Source organism: Lycorma delicatula, chromosome 5 (genome assembly GCF_047948215.1).
Source record: "Lycorma delicatula isolate Av1 chromosome 5, ASM4794821v1, whole genome shotgun sequence".
In the NCBI taxonomy this organism is placed as follows: domain Eukaryota; kingdom Metazoa; phylum Arthropoda; class Insecta; order Hemiptera; family Fulgoridae; genus Lycorma; species Lycorma delicatula.
Genome location: NC_134459.1, coordinates 55,408,140 through 55,432,948, shown reverse-complemented (window position 1 = coordinate 55,432,948; position 24,809 = coordinate 55,408,140). Strand labels below are relative to the sequence as shown.

Below are 24,809 nucleotides of genomic sequence, written 5' to 3'. Positions count from 1 at the left end.
ATATATATATATATATATATATATATATATATATATATATACTGTTTCTTTGCAATGAAGTCATAAAACGGAATTTTAAGGATTTTGGAGCCTTATCAGGCAACAGATGAAATGAAAAAACCCTGGGATTTTCCCCTTTTTAATGACCGGTAATCTATTTTCAAAACTGATTTCTATAGGCTGTTTCTAAATGTGCTGGTCAAATTTCACTATGTAATAGTAAACATTTCATATGCCAAGGTTTATACCTAAGCCTATATTTGTTTTTGTAAGTAAAACAATTCTTTGTCAAAAAGAAAAAAAAATTAAAATTATCAAAATAAATTTTTTCTTAGAAATATTGAAAGCTAATTTAAAAAATATATATATATATAAAACCACTGTTCTACTTGAGTATAATTACTAGATTTTGTTGAAAATAATTTATAAATTGCAAGTGAATTTCTACATTTGACGAGTTAGTTAAAATTTAATCATGAAATTCACTTTGTAAAATTTTAAAAATTATTATTTTAATAATTAGTTATTGAATTTAGTAGATCTTAAATGACTGTCATTTTATTTTAAAATTTTGGGGGAAACTACAATCATCCACAAAAAACAAACAATGTTCACAAAGTCATAGCTCATGATTACTACTAAACAATTCCATTTTTTTATAAGACAGCAAAAAAAAACTATTCAATTTCATTTTTTATTTATTCATTTAAAAAGATAAAGGATAAATGTCTTTGTTAGGTATAGTTTTTTGATTATAGATAATTATAATTATGAAATACATTATGAATGTTTATTATGTTTGATTTTTTTCAATTAAATCCCTTTATAAAAGGCATAATCTTAATTTCATCAGATACTCAGAGGGAAATTTGCCACTAAAATTCTTGATAAATAAAATTTTATTGCCCTAATGGTTACCAGAAGATCACTTGAAATGTTTTCATATAACACACATTTTCAGATGATAGTGTCTCGGCTTGAAAGGTTGAGACATTATTCCAGGTTTGAATCCCGATCAAGCATGACACTTTTCATACGCTACTAATTTCAATTTTCTATTTCCACATACAAACTTCTCTGTAAGGTTCTGTGGTGAATTAATTCTTCAAACAAAAAAATTTCCCAATGAATCATCTACTTTAATTGCATAATTTCATTAAGATAAAATTATACAATTAATAAGCAACTTATATTTTGTTCGGTATAATATTTTCAATACATAATATTAAGACATAAAAGTATTCATATCCATCTGTTTTCATTTTTGTCACACATTTAATTTTGCTAATAATTTGACAAAGTTTATGTACATATATTATTGATACACTTTACACATAGATAAAACTATTATAATCATGTATCTCTTTTTTCTTATTTGATTATGATTGTCTTCTTTTTTAGTTGTGATTGTATTATAGCTACTTGTAATGCTACTATTATTTTCAGTCTATATTATGTTGTGTTAAGTGAAGGTTTTAGCCTTTTCATCAAGCAAGAAAATCAAAAAATATAAATTTTTTATTAAAATGTATACACATGTTTATACTGGATTTATACACCTGCATATATGTTTGTTTGTTTTTTTATTCATCTTTTCAAGGGCGCTATATAAGACTAAATTTTTCACCAATTATCAAAACTGTAATGAGATATTGAATGAGGAGCACCTACAAAACTATAAGACTATAAAATAATAACAAAAAACATAATGATAATATTAAGTTTTTACTTAATATTTTTATACTACTAAAAGTTCATAACCTAATGATAACAAAGCACAAGGTCAGTTTCTCAAATTTTTTAATATCTTTTTATAACCACATAAATTATTATAGTACTATATCAAACAAACAAAATATTTATTTTTTATTTTTTTTTTAAATAAGTAGTGGGAGAAACTGTCCATTATAATATTCCTGTTCAACTAAATTCATAATAAGACGTAAGAGGAATTGGTTGTATGAAGTATATGCTCTTAAAGAATATATTAGTGTAATAGATAGTGAAAAATAAAAAACATTAAAATTTTTATAATTTATGTAAGATTTACCATTCCATAATAAAACAACAGAAATCTACAATCATGATAAGATTGTTATCATTGTATTTTTTGTTTATGATGTTCTTAATATTTACCACACATGGTAATTCAGTATGTTCACATGGTAATTCCACCAGGTATGTTAAGTTACTGATCAAATTGTTACTTTTTAATTAATTACTGCTTTTGTTTTTCTTCCATTTTTAATATTTTTGCAAAGATCTACGCATCATCAGAATTTCTTTTTTTTAAATTTAATTTAAAAAAAAGTTTAAAATATTAAAATTATAGAGACGTATGTTCAACATCTCAGTTTAAATTAAATTTTGCCTGAAATTGTTATTTCAGTGATATTTTATTACAATATTTGCCAAGCATAAAAAAAAATTAATAATTTGTTATTACTCATATATATAATATATATTTACTTGTATTTACCAATATGTTTATCTTTTCAGTGAAAAATATAAAGTAATTATTGTTGGGGCTGGGATATCAGGCATAGGAGCAGCAACTCATTTACTGAAAAACAATTTTTCTGATATAGCAATTCTGGAAGCATCGAATCGTCTAGGAGGTCGTGTTCACACAGCACCATTTGGTAATGAGACATAATATTCTCAAAATCACTAGAGATTTTGTTATACTATATATTTTATAATTTTAATGAAGGTAATATGAATTATTTAGATACAATATTATTAACTGATTAATGAGCTATTAATACAGTTCAATCGTCTTTTGGGCCCAATATTCCTGATCTAATGCATTTTATAATTGTAATGAATGTTATACAAAAATTGTTTAGATACAGTATTATCAACTGAACTAATTAACTAATTATTCATACCGTTCAATTGTCTTTTAGGCCTAATATTTCAGATTTATCAAAGGTGAGTATGAATAGCACCTTTCCACCTTCCTCTGATCCATCACTTCATTTTTCTTTATATTCCCCACATTAAAGATTTTCAGGTGTAAGGTGAAATAGTAATGTAATGAAAGTTATAAATTTTTTATGAAGAGAATTTTAGCAAATAATTTCAAATTATTTATCATTTTCATTTTCTATTTTTCTTGTCCATGACATTCAATGATGGTATTTATTTCAGGTTAAACTTTTTTAACGGCACCCTGAACTAAAATAATTTCATTTGTTAATGACCATCCTCAGTGAATGTTGTTATTGCTATTTTCACACTAGCTTATTTGTAAACATTAGTTTTAAACTCTGTTACCCAGTTCATAATGAATGATTACATCAGTCTAAAACTAATGTAATAATTACTTGTCGTTAAACCAGTAACAATTAGGAAAAATTTAATTTGCAGTTTATTTTTTACACTTTTATAACTACAATATATATATATATATAGAGAGAGAGAGGAGGGAAGAGTCACTCTTCCTCCCCCCCCCCCTAACTCACTCTCACTCTCTCTCTCTCTCTCTCTCTGTGTGTGTGTGTGTGTGTGGGGGGGGGGGGTGCAGAGGGGGCATGTGATGTCATTGTCATATACCTTTTTTTAAAATTGCATTCAAATTATTGAGACCTGTATCTCACACGATAAATTATAACAAAGTAATTTTTTTTATAATAATGTATCACATAAATCTTATCTGTGTTTTAAAAATGTAAACACCTGATGATGAAAGTACTATTAAAAGCGATTCTGTATTAAGTAATGTAGGTACAATAAACTGATACTATTATTCTGATTTTACTTTTGTACATCAATATTATTATTAATAATAATAAAAATTTGATAGTGTAAATGTCATTCAATCAAATATTTTATGGATAAATCACAAAACAAAATTAATGGTCAAATTTTCCTGGTCAAATATTCTTGTAATGTTGTTTGTTCAAAAGAAAACAATCTATATTTTTCAGATCTTTTACCGACACTTTTTGATAACAGCAGATAAATGAATAATTTTTAACAAATTTGGCATCCTGAAAACTCAATAACTGCTTAGTCCTTAGTACATGATACACATGTAATTTAGAAATTAATTTTTCTCATTTGATACTATAAGCAACATTAAAAAAAAAACAATTTTACTTAAACAAATTTAAAATAATTTTTTCCTTTTTGAACACCAACTGGTCTTTACTGTCATACAAATTCAGATTTCTTTAAGTTAAAAAGATGGCTAAAAAAATGTACCTACCTTATCAACTATGCAAAAATTATATATATATATGTATATAGAGAGAGAGAGAGAGAGAGAGAAACTGTATTAACATTTATAATTGTTTCTTTATAAGAATTTAAGTTATATATATTTTTTTTTGACAATAGATAACTTTCTTAATTTCAGGTGATTTTCTAATAGAATACGGAGCCCAGTGGGTTCATGGGCTAGATGATAATGCTGTATATACGCTAGTTCTACCTTACAATTTTTTATATATTCAGGTCGTGGAATTAAAAAACAGTTTTGTTAAACATTCAGATTCCAAATTGAATTTATCAGTTATTAATGACTGGTTATTTGACGAGGCAGTAGAATTTTTTTATAATACAACTGATATGACTTCATGTAATTGTTCAGTGGAAGATTATTTTGATAAAAAGTAAGTAATAAAGAAATTTGTTTTATATTATTTTTTTAATTTTTCCTGATTTTAAATGAATGAAATCAGTTTAAAACTGAACTATTAACTAACAGAATTTTTCTAACATCTCAATAGTTATTGTATAATAACAAAGTGAATGAAATTACTCTTTGCATTTTAACTTAATTTAATTAGTTTTATTTATAATTATACATAAATGATAAAAAATAAAAATGAAAACATAATTTTCTTTTAGCTGCCTTCAAAATAGAAATACGTTCTCAAACTGAATGTACTTTTTTATAAAAAATTAAAGCCTTACTCTGAACCAAATGGTTTGATTTAAATTTTTCTTCTTTATTTTGTACACAAAGTTTCTTTAGTTACTCTGTAATAATGTAACTGAAATGGAAGATTTAAAAAAATTCCAAGTAAAAAATGCGTAGTAAATAGTAATAACACTATTATCATCTTCTTCTCATGAACTTAAAGACCTGGTAGAATTTGGCATCTCTATATTGCATCTCCTTTCTTCTCAATTCACTGTCTTTGAACATGTCCTGATATGTAAAACCTTCAAGCTCTTCAAACATTCTACAAACCAGTTATACCAATGCATGAGATTAGAGACCTAAGTGGAAGACACAGATAACAGCTGGGACCAAAATTCAAATAAAAGAAATGAAGTCTGATGCTATCTGTAACAAGCTATTATATTTTATCAAAATACAGTTAAATATTTCTGGCTGTATTGCAATATATAAAAATACTATAATACACTTACTTTTATGTTTATTTAATAATTTAGCTATATCATACATTATTTTTTAATAACATATATTCATAAATTCTTAATAAAATTATTCATAATTCATAAAGCATATATTCTTTTAAAAATACTTATTTATCCAAGAATAATAGTCTAATAAATTCTGATACTTCAATATTTTTAGTGGTCTCCAGTATTATTCATCATTTTATATATATATATATATATATATATATATTAAATAACAGAATTTAAATTGTAAAATAAATATTTGGTCAGTTTGACTAATGTCACTAAATCACATCGTTTATATAATTTTTGAAGTAAAGTGTACACATATAAGTTATGTTTTGACTGAATATAAAAAAGAATATATATATATATATATGCAGAATGAGACAAACTGTACACAACCCTAAATTCAAAACCCACTGGGTTGGTCTAGCGGTGAGCGCGTCTTCCCAAATCAGCTGATTTGGAAGTCAAGAGTTTTAGCAATCAAGTCCTAGTAAAGGCAGTTACTTTTATATGAATTTCCATACTAGAACGTAGATACCGGTGTTCTTTGGTGGTTGGATTCAATTAACCATACATCACAGGAATAGTTGAACTGAGACTGAACAAGACAACAATTCATTTACACTTATACATATCATCCTCTGAAGTAATACCTGATCGGTAATTCTCGAAGGCTAAACAGGAAAAAATAATAATCCTAAATTTGAGCCTACCTCCGTGGCGCGAGTGGTAGCATCTCGGCCTTTCATACGGAGGTCCCAGGTTCGAATCATGGTCAAGCATATCATTTTCACATGCTATAAATCATTCATCTCATCCCCTGAAGCAATACCTAACGGTGTTCCCGGAGGTTAAAAGAAAAAAAAAAGCTAAATTCGAAATCATATTGCGGGGATATTTAGTTTTTTGCCGGCGGGAATGTGAGTGTTGTCAACGGATGACATTGTGGTAGAAGACCAGTAAACGATAGCCAAGCAATTTCTCCTTTTTGATGACAGTAATGAGTAAGCTGTGAGCGGACAAACACGCGTTTTTTCCAGACTCAACGTACGTTCATTGTTGAAAGTTACTTTAAACCGCAATCATTCTTAAAATGTCAGGAAGACTTTAGGATAACTTTTCCTGAATGGCGGGTGCCTAATAATTCATCAATTTATGCGTAATCTCGCGTTTTAGAGAAATTGGTAAAGTTTCTCTGGTCAAGTGATGCGTCCATGGAAAGTATCCGCTATACTTGTTACGTTTACCAAGGAAATCGATACGAAAACTGCGTCAACAAACCGGAATATCTTACGTGATTGTTCGCAGAGCCACAAAGAAGCTGAAATTACGTCCGTATCGCATTCAGCATGACCTTCGAGAACCTGATGGGGATAAAAGCTACATTACTGTCAATGGTTTTTGCATTTTATTTGCAGCAGTGTTCGGGTATTGGATTATGTTTTCTACTCTGATAGTGGCTACGTAAACAGCTAAAATAACAGATGCTAAAGTTCAGAAAACCCTCGCATTTTCCATGAGACCCCCGTTAGATTCACAGAAGGTTGGAGTTTGCTATGTGATTTTGCGGAAAAGAATTGTAGTCCCGATCTTTTTCACGGAAACGATGACAGCTGAACATTACCAGAACATCATCACGCAATTCTTGGCACTGTTAAAAGCTGATGAACGAGACTGCTGGCTGCAGCAAGACGGTGCAACGGCGCACACAGCGAATAGCACAGTGATAATGTTGCATAAGTTCTTTGGGGAATACATCATTTCACATGGACTGTGGCCGCCTAGATCACCAGATTTAACTCCCCTGACTTTTTTCTTTGGGGACATCTGAAGAATAATATCTATAAGAACAACCGTCACACAAGCACAACATCGAAGATGAAGAAATATCCCGCATAAGTGCAGCGAACATCTGAAAAGTTGCAACTAACATAAAAAACGTGTTGAGGTATGTGTAGCAGCGGACGGAGGATATTTCCAGCATCTATTGTGAGGAAAATAAGTAAATATAAATACTTTTTTTTGCCTACAAAATACAGTAGAGTATATTATGTTAATGAAGATTTTTTAAGAATATTAATTATTGGGTTGCGTATCTTTTGGCTATATATATATATATAAGTTTTAGCTGACCAGTTTTGAAGAAATACCGACAAACTTGGACCAGAAGAAGTTCATGAGCTTGGTTTTTTCTAAAAACTGAACTTCTTTTTATTTTTTTAACCTTCAGATCCACCGTTAGGCATTCTTCAAAGGATGAGCTGAATGATTTGTAGCGTGTGTGAAAATGCCATGCCTGACCGGGATTCGAAACCGGGACCTCCGGACCTAAAAACTGAACTTAGTTAATGCTAAAATAATACATAAAAATATGCTGCTAAATAAGATACAATGCATTAAAAAACACTTCCACATTGCATAATACTATAATTTTCTTAATGATATTAAGCATTATGAAAATGCAGCATACTTGAGCAGGAAAATTTCCTGTTCATTCCTAATTAAATACGAAGGTACCAATGAGCCAATATTGATATAATATGCAATTGGGTCAGAAAAATTATATATGGTTATTTAAAAAAATATCTTAAAATCAAATACACAATGTCTGGTTCGAAACGTTATAACAGAACTAATCAGTGATCTATTTAGTTTTATTTTCTTATTTTGTTGATTGAGATTTCATTTAATAAGATATATGGAGTCTTGTTTCCAGCCATTTCTTCTGGAAGTTTTCTTCTTTCTATGCCTTACTTTTTTTTTCACTCAGACTCCAAATTATAAATCTCTTGACCCATTCAATTTCTGTTTCTCTTACAGTCGCACTTCTAGACCTTCGCTTTCACCCACCATCTTTCTATTTTTTCTGTATTTAAATCTCAACTTTTTACTCATGCTAAGTAGATTATTGAATATCTGAATATTTCTGTCGTTGATGTGCATGTCATCTGAAAATTTTGTAAGATTTTTATCTAATATTACCAATTTCATTTATGACTTGGATTGCCTTATTCTTTCTTTCGTTCTGTTTAACGTCTGGAAACACCATAAGGTATTACTTCAAAGTATGAATGAGGATGATATGTATGAATGTAAATGAAGTGTAGTCTTGTACAGTCTCAGGTTGAACATTCCTGAGAATAGTGGTTAACTGAAAACTAACCACTAAAGAACATCGGTATCCACCGGATCACCTTATCCAAGAATAAACAAAAAATATAGTAGAAATTTGAGAAAGAATTGATAGAAATTTTTCTTGTTTGACTCTGATAAAATATTAAGTAACTGGCTTTGTTTCATTCCTTCTGTAACTCTTATATTAATAAGCATTAACATAATTTTAACAAAATAAAAAATTCTCTAGTGATACCACATTTTTCCAGCACTAGTGGCAAAATGCTTGACCTATGCTATCAAAGCCTCTCAAAAAAAAAAATAAACAAATAGAAATTAAAGGCTAATATATTAACCTCAAAATGCACATACTAATAAATATTATTGCATTGCAGAGAACCTTAGCTCACATTCTACACTATTCTTTTTTCATTGTTTCCATGGTTTATTTATCTTATGCCATTATCAAGAAACAGGTTTACCAATTACATATTTCTGAAAAAAAACCACTTCAGTTCTTTGCAAGAAAACTCATAAAACTCTTCCCTATCATATTCAAAGATCTTTTCATTTCAAATTTTAGCAACCATCTTAGTCTCTCTAAATTTCAACATCCTCCTGTAATACTATATCAAAATGGCCTTATTCTTTCCTCTCTCTTTTTTCTATGGTCCTTGTTTAAGTATCATAAAAATGTAATCATAATTTTTTGTTAAAATTTTACAAAATAATTATTTACTAATTATTGATTTACTGCTAGTTTAAACTTTTTAATTACTAATATAAATTAAAATAATAATAATAAAACAATTATTATAACTTTATAAACAAAAAATGAACACATATTTAATCACTTTAAGCAGGCTTTTGGGAATTATATAAAGACATTATATTACAAGTTGATTAAACCGCAAAGACTCAGACTCATATATAATATATATATATATATATATATATATATATATATATATATATGAGTCTTTAATATATAAAATCTTTTTGTTTTACTGTAATACATTTATTATTTTTTATGTCTTTGCCATTTTATCAAAGGGGATGGGTACGTATTAAGTATTAGAATATGAAATGGAAATGATACTACTTTATTCATTACTAATATTTTATTAATTATAAAAAGTGCATTCTAAAGAGTGCACATTCTTCGATGAAGCTAAATTATGTATTTTCTAGTTTCCGGTTATTTTTCACACAATTTTTTTTTATGTCACTTATTGAATTGTTTTGTAATTCTTCAGGTTTAAAGAAGTGATAGAGTTAAAAAATATTGACAAATACACTGCACAAGCTGTGAACGATTTCTTCAAGAAAACTCAAGGCAGCGTTTATGGAACTGGTAACCTAAGTACAGTAGGATGGGGTAATGAATTACATCAGTATTATGAAAATAAAGATTTAGCATGGAAAACTGGTTATCATTCTTTAATTGATATATTATTGGTCAGTTAAGAATCTACATACTAAAAATATTATTTATTTCGATTTTTTGAATCTATTGATAAACCTACTTGTTGTTGAATTTGTACCAGTACAGCTGTTAATTTTATTCTGAACTTCCTGCTGCATCATCCTAGCTACTAGACAAAAATATATTCTACATCTTTCTATCTCTGCAGTTTTTATTTCATCATTCCATAATCTTAGTCTCTTCTACAGTTATTTCTTTGTATTTCTACCAGCAGGTTCTTCACTTGATTTTTTAATTGTAGATTTTTCTCTTATAATGCTTCAATGCAGCTCAATATCATCACTTGGCCAGAAAAATTATATTCATGTCCTTTCAATTTTAATACAGATTTTTAATGGGTTCTTGTTGAAAAAAAAAAATGCACTATTCATAAATATGCTTCTTTAGATGGATTTTACTCATGATTTTTGCATTTACCTATTGCTTTAATAATTTTACATTAGCAAACAGTATATAATGATTTCTGCATCCATAGCTTGCTCTAAAAACCTATTTATTTATAAAGACTTTAAACTTACAAATAATCAGAAGAGCTACATTGACAATAACTAATAAGAAACAAACTGAGATTGGATCTTATATGTTTCTGCTGCCTGAAAAATGAGGTTTGAGGGAAATTTAAATAAATAAAAAAAAAAAATTAAAGGTATTTGGTTCAAAAAGCAATAAAGATTCTAGCTATAGAAATAACTACTTAATATTTAATTATTGTGACTTTTAGTGTTAATATTTTTTTGTCGTGTGATTTTTGTTATGTTGGTATTATAACATTTACAATATGAGGTTTAGCTGTGGTGACATTAGATGTAGTTTTTGATATAAAAATAATAGCATCCTTTAATTTTATATATAGAGCTAATACACATAAAAAATTATTTATAAAAATGAGTTTATTTTGTGTAGATAATTTTTTTATTTACAGGGCAAATATGAAGGTAAAGAACTACCAGTTATACAAAAAACTAAATTCAATAAAGTTGTTCAAACAATAAACTGGACAGGAAATGAAGTTCAACTCACATGTGAAGACGGTACTCATTATTTTGCCGATCATGTTATTGTTACAGTCTCTTTAGGAGTGCTGAAGTTTTCAGCTAAAACAATGTTTAATCCTCCATTACCCAATAATAAATTAATTGCCATTGAGGTAAGATAATTTGTTTAATGCATATTTTTTTGTCTTGATGTAAACTTAAAAATGTTTAGTTTGTTCTTTTTTAATTCACAAGCAGTTACCTACCCTGAAGAAGACTGTTTTCAGTTTATAATGTCTCTGTGTTCTATAATTGAGACATACCTAAAAATGATTTTATCAGTTATTTCAGACATTTCTAAGACTCTCTCACCAGTCACACACATTTTAATTTGTATAATTAAAAATAACTTTATTAACTTATCAATATTTTTTACATCATTAATGTGTCCTTGCTAAATGTAAATTGAATCTTTTCTTTACAGAAGAAAAACCTTTGTATAACTATAAAAAAAAATGATCATAGGTTTCAAAGTAAATGTATTCTTTTTTCTTTGATTTATTTTTGTCTAATTTTTACTTTCTGTAGTCATTAGTTTTAGACTGTCAACATTTTTTATTTATTTATTATACAGTCTCAGTCATTTGATTTCATGAACTCATTCCTTTCCTCTCAAAACCAGTCTTTTAGCCTTCTGTATAGATTTATATTTCATATATATTTTAATTTTTGTCTTTCTTTACTGTTTTTGCTTTCATTCTTCCTTCTAAAACTAAATTCATAGATCTGGAAACCTTAATGTATGGCATTATAGCAGTTTATTTCTCTAAATTATTAGCTGTTATTATAGGAATGTTATTCTTGAACAAATTATAATTAACATACGCTAAATTTATTATTATTTTTTAGCTTATGTGTCGATATCATCAAGCAAAAAAAAGTGATTTTATCTATTTATACTTCTCTTAACTAAATTGTTTACACACATATATTAAACAGCAAATAGTTTACAAAATTGGTTTTTGCAGTTTTATTGGACCAGTTTTGTAGATTTCTTACTTAAATCTGTGTACAGACTAGCATTTTTTTTAGTGTTTTTTCCATTTGATTGTTTGATTAATCCTTATGAATAACTGGTTAACTGGTTAACCAGTACCAGTTTTACTGGTTAACTTTAATAGTTTATTAACTTATAAACTTCATATTTAAAAGTGCACACTTTAGCATAAAATCTAAAGAAATATCGACATGGTACTTATGTAAATAAAAATTTTAATTTAAAAGATATAATGGAAGAAAAGGTAACTGATGCCCTAATGTCACATTAAATAGAAATAAAATAGCTTTATTTTTCAGGATAATATATTTACACACAAGTATCTAAGTTTTATACTTAAAATAACATCTGAGAAAAGTGACAAAAATAAAATGTGATCAATGACTTAAAAACTGGTCATGAATTTATTATATATATATATATATTATATTATTTCACTCCATCTAGATGTGAAAGGAACTTGACTGACTGAATGAGTGGCTTGTCATTCACTTCGTTTGTCACCTGTAGCATTGTTTTACATATGGTGCTAATTTTTAATGGTTGTAACAAGATAATCTACTTTATCACTACTTGTTTTCTTAACTGCTCCATCCTAAGAAATTTCAAGTGTTTTATTTATCAACTGGTAAGGGATTCAGTTTGCTATCTTGGTCAGGACATGTTGCAAATAATAAACTTAATGAAGTTTTATTTACCAAATGTGTGTGTATGTGTGTGCATGCTCATGTGGATGCTTGTATGTGGATTCATTAATAATCTGTAATCCTTGTTGTTAACTTTTTTCAAGTCTCTTGGATTTGATATCGTGAATAAATTTTATATCCAATTTGAAACACGCTGGTGGCCAATGAATTTTGCACACATGTTTAATTTTCTTTGGACTAATGAAGATAAGCAAAGGTTTAAAAATGAATCAAAATATGTAAGTTTTTAAAATTATTTTCTTATTAAATGCACAAAATATTGTAGACTAACTTAATATTTTTATGCTAAGGTTGCTAATTCTTAACATTTAAAACCTGAACTTGCACATCTGAAAATTAACTCAAGGAGCAATATTATTCTGAAACTATCAATTCTGAGTTGGATGTCTATGCTAAAATACTTCAGACTACTAAATTTTCTTTAGCCAATAGATCTGGGAAATATCTTAGTGCTATCTGGCTCAATGATATATATAAATCATAATTAGACATAGCTAACTGTACATCAATACACATGTATGTATTTTAATGTTCCTGTTTTGCTGTATACATGTAAAGACTAGAATCACAGAATGACTTCCTGTGAACAACTTAGAATGGGTCTGATTACCATGATTACCTGATTTATATAATTTTGGGCGGCAATATAATTTCAGTATTGTTCTGAGATTTAGTTCTTGAGTATTGTTCTGAATTTCAGTATTGTTGATCTGAGATAATTAGTCTGAATTTCTCCTCAGAATCAACAAATTACTGCTAATGTTAATAACTATTATAACAATAATGCTAAATTATTATTAAAAAGTAATTATTAAAAACATAATGTTAAGAACTATAGTTCCTTGAATGAAAGCAGGGTGCTTATTACTTTAAGCATACAGTCCCGTCATTTTTTTAACTATGTGTTTTTGTGAACCTGACAAAAGAAAGGGTATTTGTAAAGACAATAATTACAATTTAGGAAATATACAACAAACTTAAAGAAAAGTTGAACAAGAATAAAAGAGGATTTGAGTCATTATGAATATAGGACTTTGAGAAATGTAGCTAAGCTAATTTTTTGAAATGTAGCAACTTATTCCAGAAACTAATCACAATAATTTTCTACGAAAAACTAGAGTTTAAAAAATGTTTATAATTAACAGGAATTAGATTGTTGTGAAATTTAATTTATTAATGTTGCAGAAACTTCAATACTGAATAATGATAATGAGCCAATATCTAATAATCTTTCAGACTAAATTTATTTTTAAACATTTTTATGAAAGTTTCGTACCATTAAAACGTTAAATGATTACACGACCCTTAAATTTTGATCATATGATTATGAATCTGTTTAACTGATTTAAGGTTCATTGTTTTCCTTCCTTTCTTGAGATAACATTTTTTTCTGTTCATCCTGTAGTGTTTGTTAACCCAAGTTTCAGGGGTTAAAATGATCTTAAACTTAATTTATGCTTTTAACTGGTATTCCCTAAAACAAAAATGAATTAACACTAAAATTATCATTTTAGTTTTTTAAATGTTGTTTATCTTTATCAAAAGACACCTGTTACTATATTTTTCATTTATTTAATTTTTGTATCTATTTATTAATTTATACTATTTTGTCAGCATCTTCTGATAGTGATTGTTTAATAATTTAAACGACAAAGGAAAAAGGTTTTGGCTTTTCCTCTGTTTAAATAAACGTTAGAATAGCTAATTTTAAGCTTTTTTAAAATTATTTATTAATTTATTAAAAAAATATTAGTAAATTAATTACAGGATGGTTGGGCTACTGAAATAATTGGTTTTCATTTTGTTGAAAATCAACCAAGAATATTAGAAGCCTGGGTAATGGGTGATACTGCTCGTTTATTGGAAACATTATCTGATGATGATTTAATAGGTGCTGTAATGGAAGTTCTTAATTGGTTTGTTGGTAATAAGTATACTATATCTCATCCTATAAATACTACAAGGCAAGTATTATTTTTATATTTAAATAATTTAATGTTTTGTTAAAATTTTACAGAAAAAATAATATTAGAACTTTGTCATGATAAATGCGGCTGATTAGAATCTTTTCTGAAGATTGGTATTCACATCTTTCACACTAATATATTTAATTCTATTCTTATAGAAAATTTTCTAATTGATTCTATCATTGTTCATGTGTATTTAATATGCTTTTATAAAAATATCTGTTTTCAGTCAGAAATGTCTGTCTGTCAGAAATGAATCTGATAAAAATTTATTGGTAAGTAGAAAATAATACTTCAACGCAAAATAACATTTCTGAATGGCTAGCAAGGTTTAAAGAAGGATATCTGTAAGTCTACTACTCAGTAAAAAAAAAAAAAAGAAACTGAAGACAGGACTTTTTGAAGTACTGATTTTCAGTAATTCCTTTATCACAGTTTCATTCTGCTCTATCAAATAATATGCAACCAACTTTCACCAGAGTTGATGCTGCATTTGCCATCAGAACAGTTGTTATCACTGCTTGATTCTGAGTTCAGATTCATAGTATTTATAATTTTATCAATATAATTGTCAGTTATAAGAAAATTGAAAATAACTTTCCTTGATCTGCTCTGTTTACATAATCACAAAATTTGTGGCAATTAGCAAATTAACTTCCAATTCTGAATGTTAAGATTGCTTCATCCAGTGGGGTTTGGCAAGTCTTAATGGGGATCAGATTTATTCTGATTTTGAATATTATATTTTTCAAAAAGTTTCAGTTATAATTAATTAATTTTGGTTGTTTAATACATTTTTTGATTAGCTTCTCATTTTTTTTATTTCATTCTAAAGTACTTAAATCAGCTTAAGAGCAACAGATATGGTAATATCTGTTAAAAAATTTGTTCATACAAGTAACTATGTAAATTTTTTTATAATTATTATAAGATTAATCACTGAAAAAAGTGATACATGCCACAACAATATCAGAACTTTGTAAATACAGTCAGATATACAGAATGTAATAATTCTATGAAAACATTTGCTGTTTTTGATTACAATGTAAATATCAGTTTTATCTGCGAAAAACACAAAATGGGTAATCAGTGCGAGTGAGAAACTTTAAATAAAATATTATCATTCTGTACAAAAAAGAATAGTGCATAAGTTTGTTTGTTTGATGTATGGCCTCACACTTTTATTTTAGCTGCTATTAGTACATAGTGGACCACGTGGTACGCCAGGCTGCTGGGCAGCTATGCGCAGCACATGTTCAATTCATTTGGTTGAACAATTTATACTTCTTTAAGCAAACAATTTATCTAAAATTAATTTGTGTTTTGGGGATAAAAATGGAAAACATTGGAGTTAGAGCTGTGTTAAAAATCACAACTAAAGAAACAGCTAAAAATGTTCAGAATTTTGAAATGTTTAGTTGTAAACATTTTTGTTGTTGTTAGTACACTAAATTCATAAACACTATTTAGTTACAGTTGGTAAAAAGATTTAACAAAATCAACTGTAATGAAACGTAAACCATGTAACATTTTCACGGCAGGCCATAGGCCCTCCTTTTTTCTAATAATAATAAATTGTTACAAATGAAAGATTATTCAAAAGAACTACCAGGGGGAAATATTAATTTTAAATATGCAAAGATAGTATAACAATTTTTATTTCATTCATTTTCAGTTTAAAATTATCTTATAACTAATGGCTACCTGCGGCTTCACGCATACTTGACATGCAGCTTGAGCCCCTTGACACTCATTTGTTTGATTTTCAGTGTTGGCAGTTCTGATTGCTGCTTGAAGTTCAGCTTGTAGTTTTTTTGTAGCCTATATGTTTCTCTTTAAAATAAGAAAGAAAACAAAAAAAGATTCATCAAAATCAACATAATCATTGCTTTCCATTGTAGCAACATTATTTACTTGTTATATTTTTGTAAAATTAATTGCAAAATTTGAGGTTAATTAGACGCTACAGTCAGCAAGTAAAAAGGAAGGTGGGGTAGATTTTCAAAATGAAATGGAATGTTTCCTCTGCTTTAGAATTGTTAGTGTACAAAATTTCTTCACAATCTGAATAAAACTAAGTCTGTATAAAAGACAAATATTTTATATATATATATATATACACACACACACACACACACACACACACACACACCACTATGCTAATAAAATCCAAGGAACAACAACTTAACCGCTAAACACAGTAACAAAAAACCTAAAAAAACTATTACCAAAAGTAGACTTTTGTGAGATCTGCATCATTAGTCAGTACATAGTTCCATAATTCAATCAACAAATAACAAAAAAGAAATAAAAATGTAAAAATTTAGAAAACATAACACTAACAACCACAAAATTTGTAACAACTACACTGCCATTATTGGAATCTAAAAAAAAATTTTCAAAGTGAAATTTAGATTTTTCGTTTGTTTAGAATTGTTAGTGTGCAAAATTTCATCACAATCTGAATAAAACTGTAGGTCTGTATAAAAGAAAATGGACAAACAACACTGTGTATATATATATATATATATATAAAACTTTTTGAAAATTAAAGTAATTCATCAACATAGCAACCACTGAACCACTGAGCCAATTAAATTTTAAAAAAACATTAACTATAACCATGTAACCACCAAACATGCAACAAAAATCCTATAAAAAATTAATACCAATAGTCAACTTGCACAGGATCCTGCATCATCAGTCAGTACATAATTCTACGTAGTGTTCAAAAAGTGATGCAACCTTATGGAAAAATGTTTCCTTCTTTTGTTGCAGGTTTAATTGTGGATAAATGGGTTACACAATGCAGCAGAGAATATTCATTGTCTCCCAAAACATTAGATGTGACAGTTATGCTCAGACCCAGAATGCCTTCATAGAAAAGTATGGTGTGGATACACAAACAAGTCCTTCATTTTATGTGTCAATGTAATTAAAGAATTATATACTGACTGATGATGTAGGATCCCACAAAAATCGACTATTGGTATTAGTTATTTTAGGCTTTTTTTTGTTATTGTGTTTGGTGGTTAAGTTGTTTTATTGAATATATATTCAAAAGACCATACTATTTTATTGTAGCATATTTAATTATGCTATAATTAATACAATCTCAATTTCAGCTGGATAAAAAAATTCCAGCAAAGAAAAGTACTTTATGTGCGATCATTAGTTAAAGGAAAACAAATTATACACCCTCTGGGATGGGAGAAGCCATTTCCAAGCTAGAAGCTGACACAATTAAAGAGTAATTTTTTTAATTTTGGAATTATAGTTTAATTCCTTACTAGTTTGAAGATCTAGCAGTTCATTTCTCATTTCTTAAAGAGAAGTACTATGACAAATTTGTGGTTGGAAAGTAATGAGAGGACTAATTTTCTAGCCAAAAAATGGTGCTAAAAATAATCATTCACTAAATGTAAAACAGCCCAAAGAATTAGTTAACATTAGCTAAAATTAATGTATAAAAATATGTATCTAAATACAAATAAACACTGGAAAATCCAATGTAACAAACCGTTACACAAAAAAATCAATGAAGTTGTCCTCTTACATTGCACAGGCAAAATCAAAGAGAGTGAATAGTTCTCTAACTTGATATAGCATTTTCAGGATTAAGTTTAATTATAGGTTTTTTTAAAAGAATCGAAACACAGATTTTGTCTACAATTCAGTGAATTTGTTAGGCAAACTCCTTGAAGGTGAAATGTTTAAAAACTGAAGGAAAATAAACTATTTAAATACCTTCTCTTAGCAGAAAAGATTTATTTTGTGGGGCAGGTTCTGAGTCATATAAAAACATAAAACTGGGAAAAAATCAAAATGGTAGACAGATAAAAAAAGCTTTTTAAGCTGATGAGTTTTAAATTAAATTTGCTACCAACATGCTAGCCCTGATTTACCATACTGCATGGTTTGATGAATTCTGATGTATAAAGTTGATATTTTAAACCTGTGTTAATTTTTGTTATAGGTTTTTAGGTTTCATATTAAGGAATTAGGATTTCTGTTACTTATCTTCATATATATTTATTTTTCATACAGATCAGCCTGGGCTAGCAATCCATTTGTTCGTGGAGCGTACAGTTATCTTACAGTAAAGAGTGATCATTTGGAATTTAGTGCAATTGATGTTATTGCTGAACCTCTTTCATTCAACCAAACAAATCCGGTAAAATGTTATAAATAAAAAAAATTTGGTAAATGTGTATTAAGTAACCATTTAATTGAATCATATCAGATATATATTGAAACAGGAAAAAATATTCACTGAACATATTAATAGATTTGATGTGACATTTTAGAATTATTAAAAATTGTACTGTAGTATGTGCAAATTAATTCAACACAGGGAATTTTTTGTTTATTTTTATGTTGTGGCTACACTGCTTAACCACACCAATCTTTTAAGTTGTCTGCATAATGTGAGGTTTTTGTTCTTTGGTTATTTAACAATTTTTATGTTATAAATAGTGGTTTGTGAAAGTTTATTTCATTTTATATTATAAAATCATATTTTCTTATTTTCTGTTCTGTATGTCTTGAATATAATAATGGACATAACTCCTGGAAAGCGTTTGAAAATTGTTTCTCTTTCTGAGTATACCAGTATGACAACAAACAACTTCTGAGTTTGGTGTTGCTCTAGGGACAGTGAATGCTATTTTAAAACTGGTTCCTTTTCCCCTCAAAGGAAAGGCAAATGTGGCCGTAAAAGAAAAGCTCCTTTAACACAGGATCAGTTATAAGTAATAAAAAGTAAACAAATTATCTGCTGTAGACTTAAATTGAGAGCCAGTGAAACAGATTTACATGTGACAACTGCTGACTTCTTGCAGATGGACGGAAAGCTCATCAACCAGCTAAAAAGCAGCTTTACCAGCATTGTGCAAAATATAGGCTCTTGTGGACCAAAGCACATGCTAACTGGAAAAATGTTGTGCTTTCCAAAAAGTCACATTTCAATGTTCAGAAGCAAAGGATTCCATACATAGAAAAACATCAGATGAAAAAACATCATCAGCTCACATCCAACAGTCAGTTAAATATCCCCAGAAAAAATTGTTTCAAATTTGAAGGCCCATTGCTCAATGCTTCCAGTAAATCGTATGTTGAAAAGTGATGGATATATCAAAATTATGAAGATAAGGGTTATGATACAACTTCAAAACAGTTTTGCACAAGGTAAATGAATGTTCCAACAAGATTTGGTGTCATGCCTTACTGCCAAAAAAGTTGAAATTAAATTGCTTCTGTGACCAAGCAACTCCCCAGACCTAAACCCAAATGGAAATCTTTGGCAGTAGTCAAAAAACGTTTGTCAAAAATGAACTGAATGTACAAAAACTGATCTTAAAGCAATAATATTGGTGTAGTTCGAAATCTAAAAAAAAAAAATGTAGTACACTTGTTGAATTGATGTCAAATCATGTATGTGAAGTGATTAAGGATAAAGGAGGACATAATCACTAGATATTCACAGATTGTACAGATATGTTTTTTCCACAGTTACTTTTTATTAAATAAATTCTGTGTTCGGATTAATTTGAACACTACTGTATATGAGTTGCTTTCAAGTTATGAAACTTTTTTTCTAAAGGTCATTTTTTTTCTTGTTTAACTTCCGGAACTACTGTTTGGTATTGCTTCAGAGGATGAGATGAATGATTTATAGCATGTAAAAATGCCATACATTATCTGCCATTAATGCCATTGAATATCTGCCTATCCAGTCTATTCAACCAATATTTAGAGCAATCCTTACAGTTTGATTTGTATACTAAAGGATTGCAGTATTTATGAGTGTATGTCCAGTTTTTTACCATAATTCTTGCATATTTAATGTATTGTTTTCAAAGATCGTTTCAGGAACCATCTTTCCTAAAAAATGTTACCTGTTTAAAAAACAATTTTGTATGACTCTTGTTGAGCTATGTAAAGGTTATGTATAATCTTTCACTAGGAGTATTTTTGATTGTACTCTGTATTCACCATATCATATGAAGATGAACAGAAGTAGTTGTGACAACTAATGACTAATAAACTTACATGACCAATGACACCAGAAATTTCACTGAAGGTGCTGATAATTATCTCCAAAAGACCTTTAGATGAATGATTTATAGCATGTAAAAATGTCATACCTGACCGGGATTCGAACCCGGGACCTCCGTATGAAAGGCCGAGAAGAAATGCCATCTCGGTCAGGCATGGCATTTTCACACATGCTACAAATCATTCATCTAAAGGTCTTTTGGAGATAATTATCAGTACCTTCAGTGAAATTTCTGGTGTCATTGGTCATGTAAGTTTATTTGTCATTAGTTGTCACAACTACTTCTGTTCATCTGCTTATGATATGGTGAATACAGAGTACAATCAAAAATACTCCTAGTGAAAGATTATACATAACCTTTAGATAGCTCAACAAGAGTCATACAAAATTGTTTTTTAAACAGGTAACATTTTTTAGGAAAGATGGTTCCTGAAATGATCTTTGAAAACAATACATTAAATATACAAGAATTATGGTAAAAAACTGGACATACACTCATAAATACTGCAATCCTTTAGTATACAAATCAAACTGTAAGGATTGCTCTAAATATTGGTTGAATAGACTGGATAGGCAGATATTCACCCACAAATGCCAGGAACTTATTTAAGCCCTACATACAACAGTTGAATCATCTTTTGCTAGTGCATTAAATAGACTCACATAAAGGACATTAAGCATAACTTGCAAATTTTACACAAACCACACATTAAAGTAAGATCTCAATATCCATGAACTTTAAGGAATTTAAAACATTCTAAATCTGACAGAGCCAAGTTATCAACAAACACAAAATAATTTGAATATATTATTGCATTATAGTCTGGAAAAAATGAATTATAGTTTAGTTGGAGAAAATGCATTATAGTTCAAAGAAAAAATGGTATTAAATTTAAAACAGTAGGCCCCTGATTTAGAAAACTTACTGTTAATGAACACAGTAATGTACCTAAAAATAAGCACTTGTTGGATCAGAAAAAAAGATATGTTCATTGCTGTCTTTTAATGTGATCTTAGTGTAATACAAGAAAATGTTATTTTATACCCTTGATCAAAAAACTTGTACTTTCCTTCTGACTGAATTTATTATTTCAACGTAGCCTAAAAAATGTCAGTTTTATTGTATCTTTCACTCAAAAATAAAGTCATTTTCTTGATTCTCTTGTATGCAATGAGGAGTTATTATTTTATGTTACTTTACATTCATTATAAGTATTCTTCCTTTGAATGAGTTATCAACAACAATAATGTATATCTTATAAGCACAAACCGTTTTTTACTAATTAATATAAAAATATGAAATGAACAATTTTCTTTGAAATCCAATCAAAGTGATCATTTTGATTTACACATTTACAATGCAGTCACATTATGACATATACAAGATTACATATTAGTCTTATGCCTGGTGACTTGCCAAGTTAAGTTACTTAAAACTAAATTTAACTAATATATTTAAAAAATAAAATATAGCAATAATCATTCTTAGCGTAAATCTATAATTTTAAAAATTAACCTTAGAGTTAAGCAACAAAACAAAACTTCAAAGATAAAAATTAAGAGAATCAGTTAAGAAAGTATACTAAGTAGCCATGAAATGTAAATTTTCACATTCAGTTTCGTATAATAACATAACAAGAGCTGGACAGATATTTGAAAGAATGGAAAGGAATTTTAATTGATTGATTAATTAATAAAGATAGTCAGCTCTTTGGTTATGAAATTACTATTTTTACAAGGATATTATCAATATTTTAATAATTAAAACAAATTCGATCTGAAACTGTGAAGTGTTCTGTGATATTAAAACAAAAGTTGGTTTGACTAATTCAGAAGAAAAGTTGGGTTTATAAGATTAAATACTAGATGAGATTACGAGTGCTCATGTTTCAGCTGCTGACGATTGCCCTCATTCACAAGAGTAACAATGGAAGACTCAGTTATAACCAAATGAGCTGAAAATTCAATTTATTGAAAGTTAATGAAATAGGCTTCTATTTAGAATAAATGGCATCTCAGACAAAGGAGAAGCCAAGCAGTTAAAGAAAAAATTATGAGCCATAATATACTGTTTTATGCAATATAGAATCCAAACATCTAAAAAAATAAAACAATGTTGAAGCAAGATGAATCTGCTAAAAAGTAAATTTTCAAGTAATACCCAAATAAATAGTGAGTACCTTACAAAACTACCTTCAGTAAGGCACATAATAATTTGTAACTTATTTTTTCTTCATTTATTAATTTGATAATTCTAAAAAATTTGAATCTGTTAATTAGAGATTATTAATTTCATAAGTTCATTTGATCCGTTTGTTTTTTTAGGTCATTTTATTTGCTGGAGAAGCAAGCCATAATAAACACTTTTCTACTGTCCATGGAGCTCTTGAAACTGGATGGAGAGAAGCAATGAGAATTTTAAATTTTTAATTACATCTGTAAAAATATTTTTTTTTAAAAATAAAATAAAATTTAGAAAGATAATAAAATAAGCTAGAAAGAAACATTAAAAGTTTTTTCCAGGTGGTTTTTATTATGTTATAATACTTTTATATTTTTCTTTAAATTTCACCATTTAAAAGTGGTACCAAATTAAAAACATTTAACTAATAATTTTAGATAATATAAGTTTTACATGATATTATAGTTTCATTACTGAAATCTTATTTTCTCTTTTTTAATTCAGTTAACTCTTCCTACTCATCAAATATATAAAATTATACACTTTTATACAATGCAATAAAATCAAAATGTACTGTTTGGTTTGAAGTGTTTTATTAAAATGTTAACCACATCATCATCATTATTAGGTGTTATAAAAAATAACAATTTTTATTTCTATCAAACCAGATAATATAACTGTTTTCATACAGCTCAATACAACACTTGGGTCTACAAGATTATTATGCTTTATAAGACTCTTACGATGTTGATCTATAAGACCTTAAGAAGCAGAAAAATTGGTACAATCTGCGTTTTATAGATTGCAATAGGAAAATAACACTAAGAAGGACTAAAAATTTGTATACTGAAATTGCAATAAGTTAATGAATCTGATAAGTGATTCTCCTTGTTAAATTGTAAATAAAAATTAGAGAATTATTTTCAGAGGTATAACTTACACCTCACAGTGGGAGGCCAGTTGGCACAATGACTAATAGTGGTGGAGGGGGGGTTGTTGGCATGATGACTAGGAGTACTATATTTTACATTGAATTTTTACAGGATTTATAAAATGTGAACATAACAGAGTAGAGGATGTACCTTTCAATGGGCAGCCTAATGTATTTGCATTAGACTTAGAAGCCTAATAATTTACTTAAAAATGATTCTGTAATTGATGAGATTATTCAACCCAAACCTATCAAATATAAATAATTTCCTGATTTCATAGACAGTAATTTAAAATGCATCATTGTTCAATCATGTTCTATATAAACAAAGGACATTTTTGTAAAGATCCCAAATCATGTTTTCCTACAAAGTACTACAAGAAATCTACCAAGAATAGATTCATTGTTATAAGATAATCGTATATAGAAATAGTGATTTTTTTAAGAAAGACTATGTAATGTAAAGCTCATTAATTATTTGCAGGTAAATATTCATTTCATCACAATAATTGAGTCAATGGTGTTAAAAGGCGACCACAAAAAAAGTTTGGTGCATGAGACAAGTTATTTACATCTTCAAGCTTATGCTGTTTTAAATATGTGGAAAAGAGAAGAGAGAACTGATATTAAACTAAAAAGAGACTTGGAAAAGAAGCAATATTACTTACTCTGGCTTCAAATAGTCTTGAACAAAGAGACCAAGGGGAAAAGTTGAAAAAGATTGACATACTAAGCTATTTGGCAAGAAAGCTCTTGTTCTATAAGCTCTTGACTCTGAGGCATTCATGTTGTGAAATCATGAACGCTCTTACACCAGCCACTAGGATTAATCATAATTGTTAGATTAAAGTTTTCTATTCAGAATAACAAAGGTTTTTAAACAAAATTAATCAGTTTAAAAATTATTACTACTCAACTGAATACTTCAACAGCAATATGTTTTGT

At 28.2% G+C, this 24,809-nt stretch overlaps 1 protein-coding gene across 1 annotated transcript; it reads left to right on the top strand.

Moving 5' to 3' along the window:
* Window positions 1-1,904: 1,904 nt before the first annotated feature.
* LOC142324964 (peroxisomal N(1)-acetyl-spermine/spermidine oxidase-like) lies at window positions 1,905-23,514 on the top strand. The gene is made up of 9 exons (XM_075366135.1): window positions 1,905-2,178; window positions 2,500-2,642; window positions 4,364-4,619; window positions 9,759-9,960; window positions 10,911-11,135; window positions 12,810-12,944; window positions 14,494-14,690; window positions 18,741-18,867; window positions 23,077-23,514. Exons 1-9 carry the CDS (start codon window positions 2,084-2,086, stop codon window positions 23,179-23,181), a joined length of 1,485 nt encoding a protein of 494 aa, XP_075222250.1. The 5' UTR covers window positions 1,905-2,083; the 3' UTR covers window positions 23,182-23,514.
* The last annotated feature ends 1,295 nt before the right edge of the window (window positions 23,515-24,809 follow it).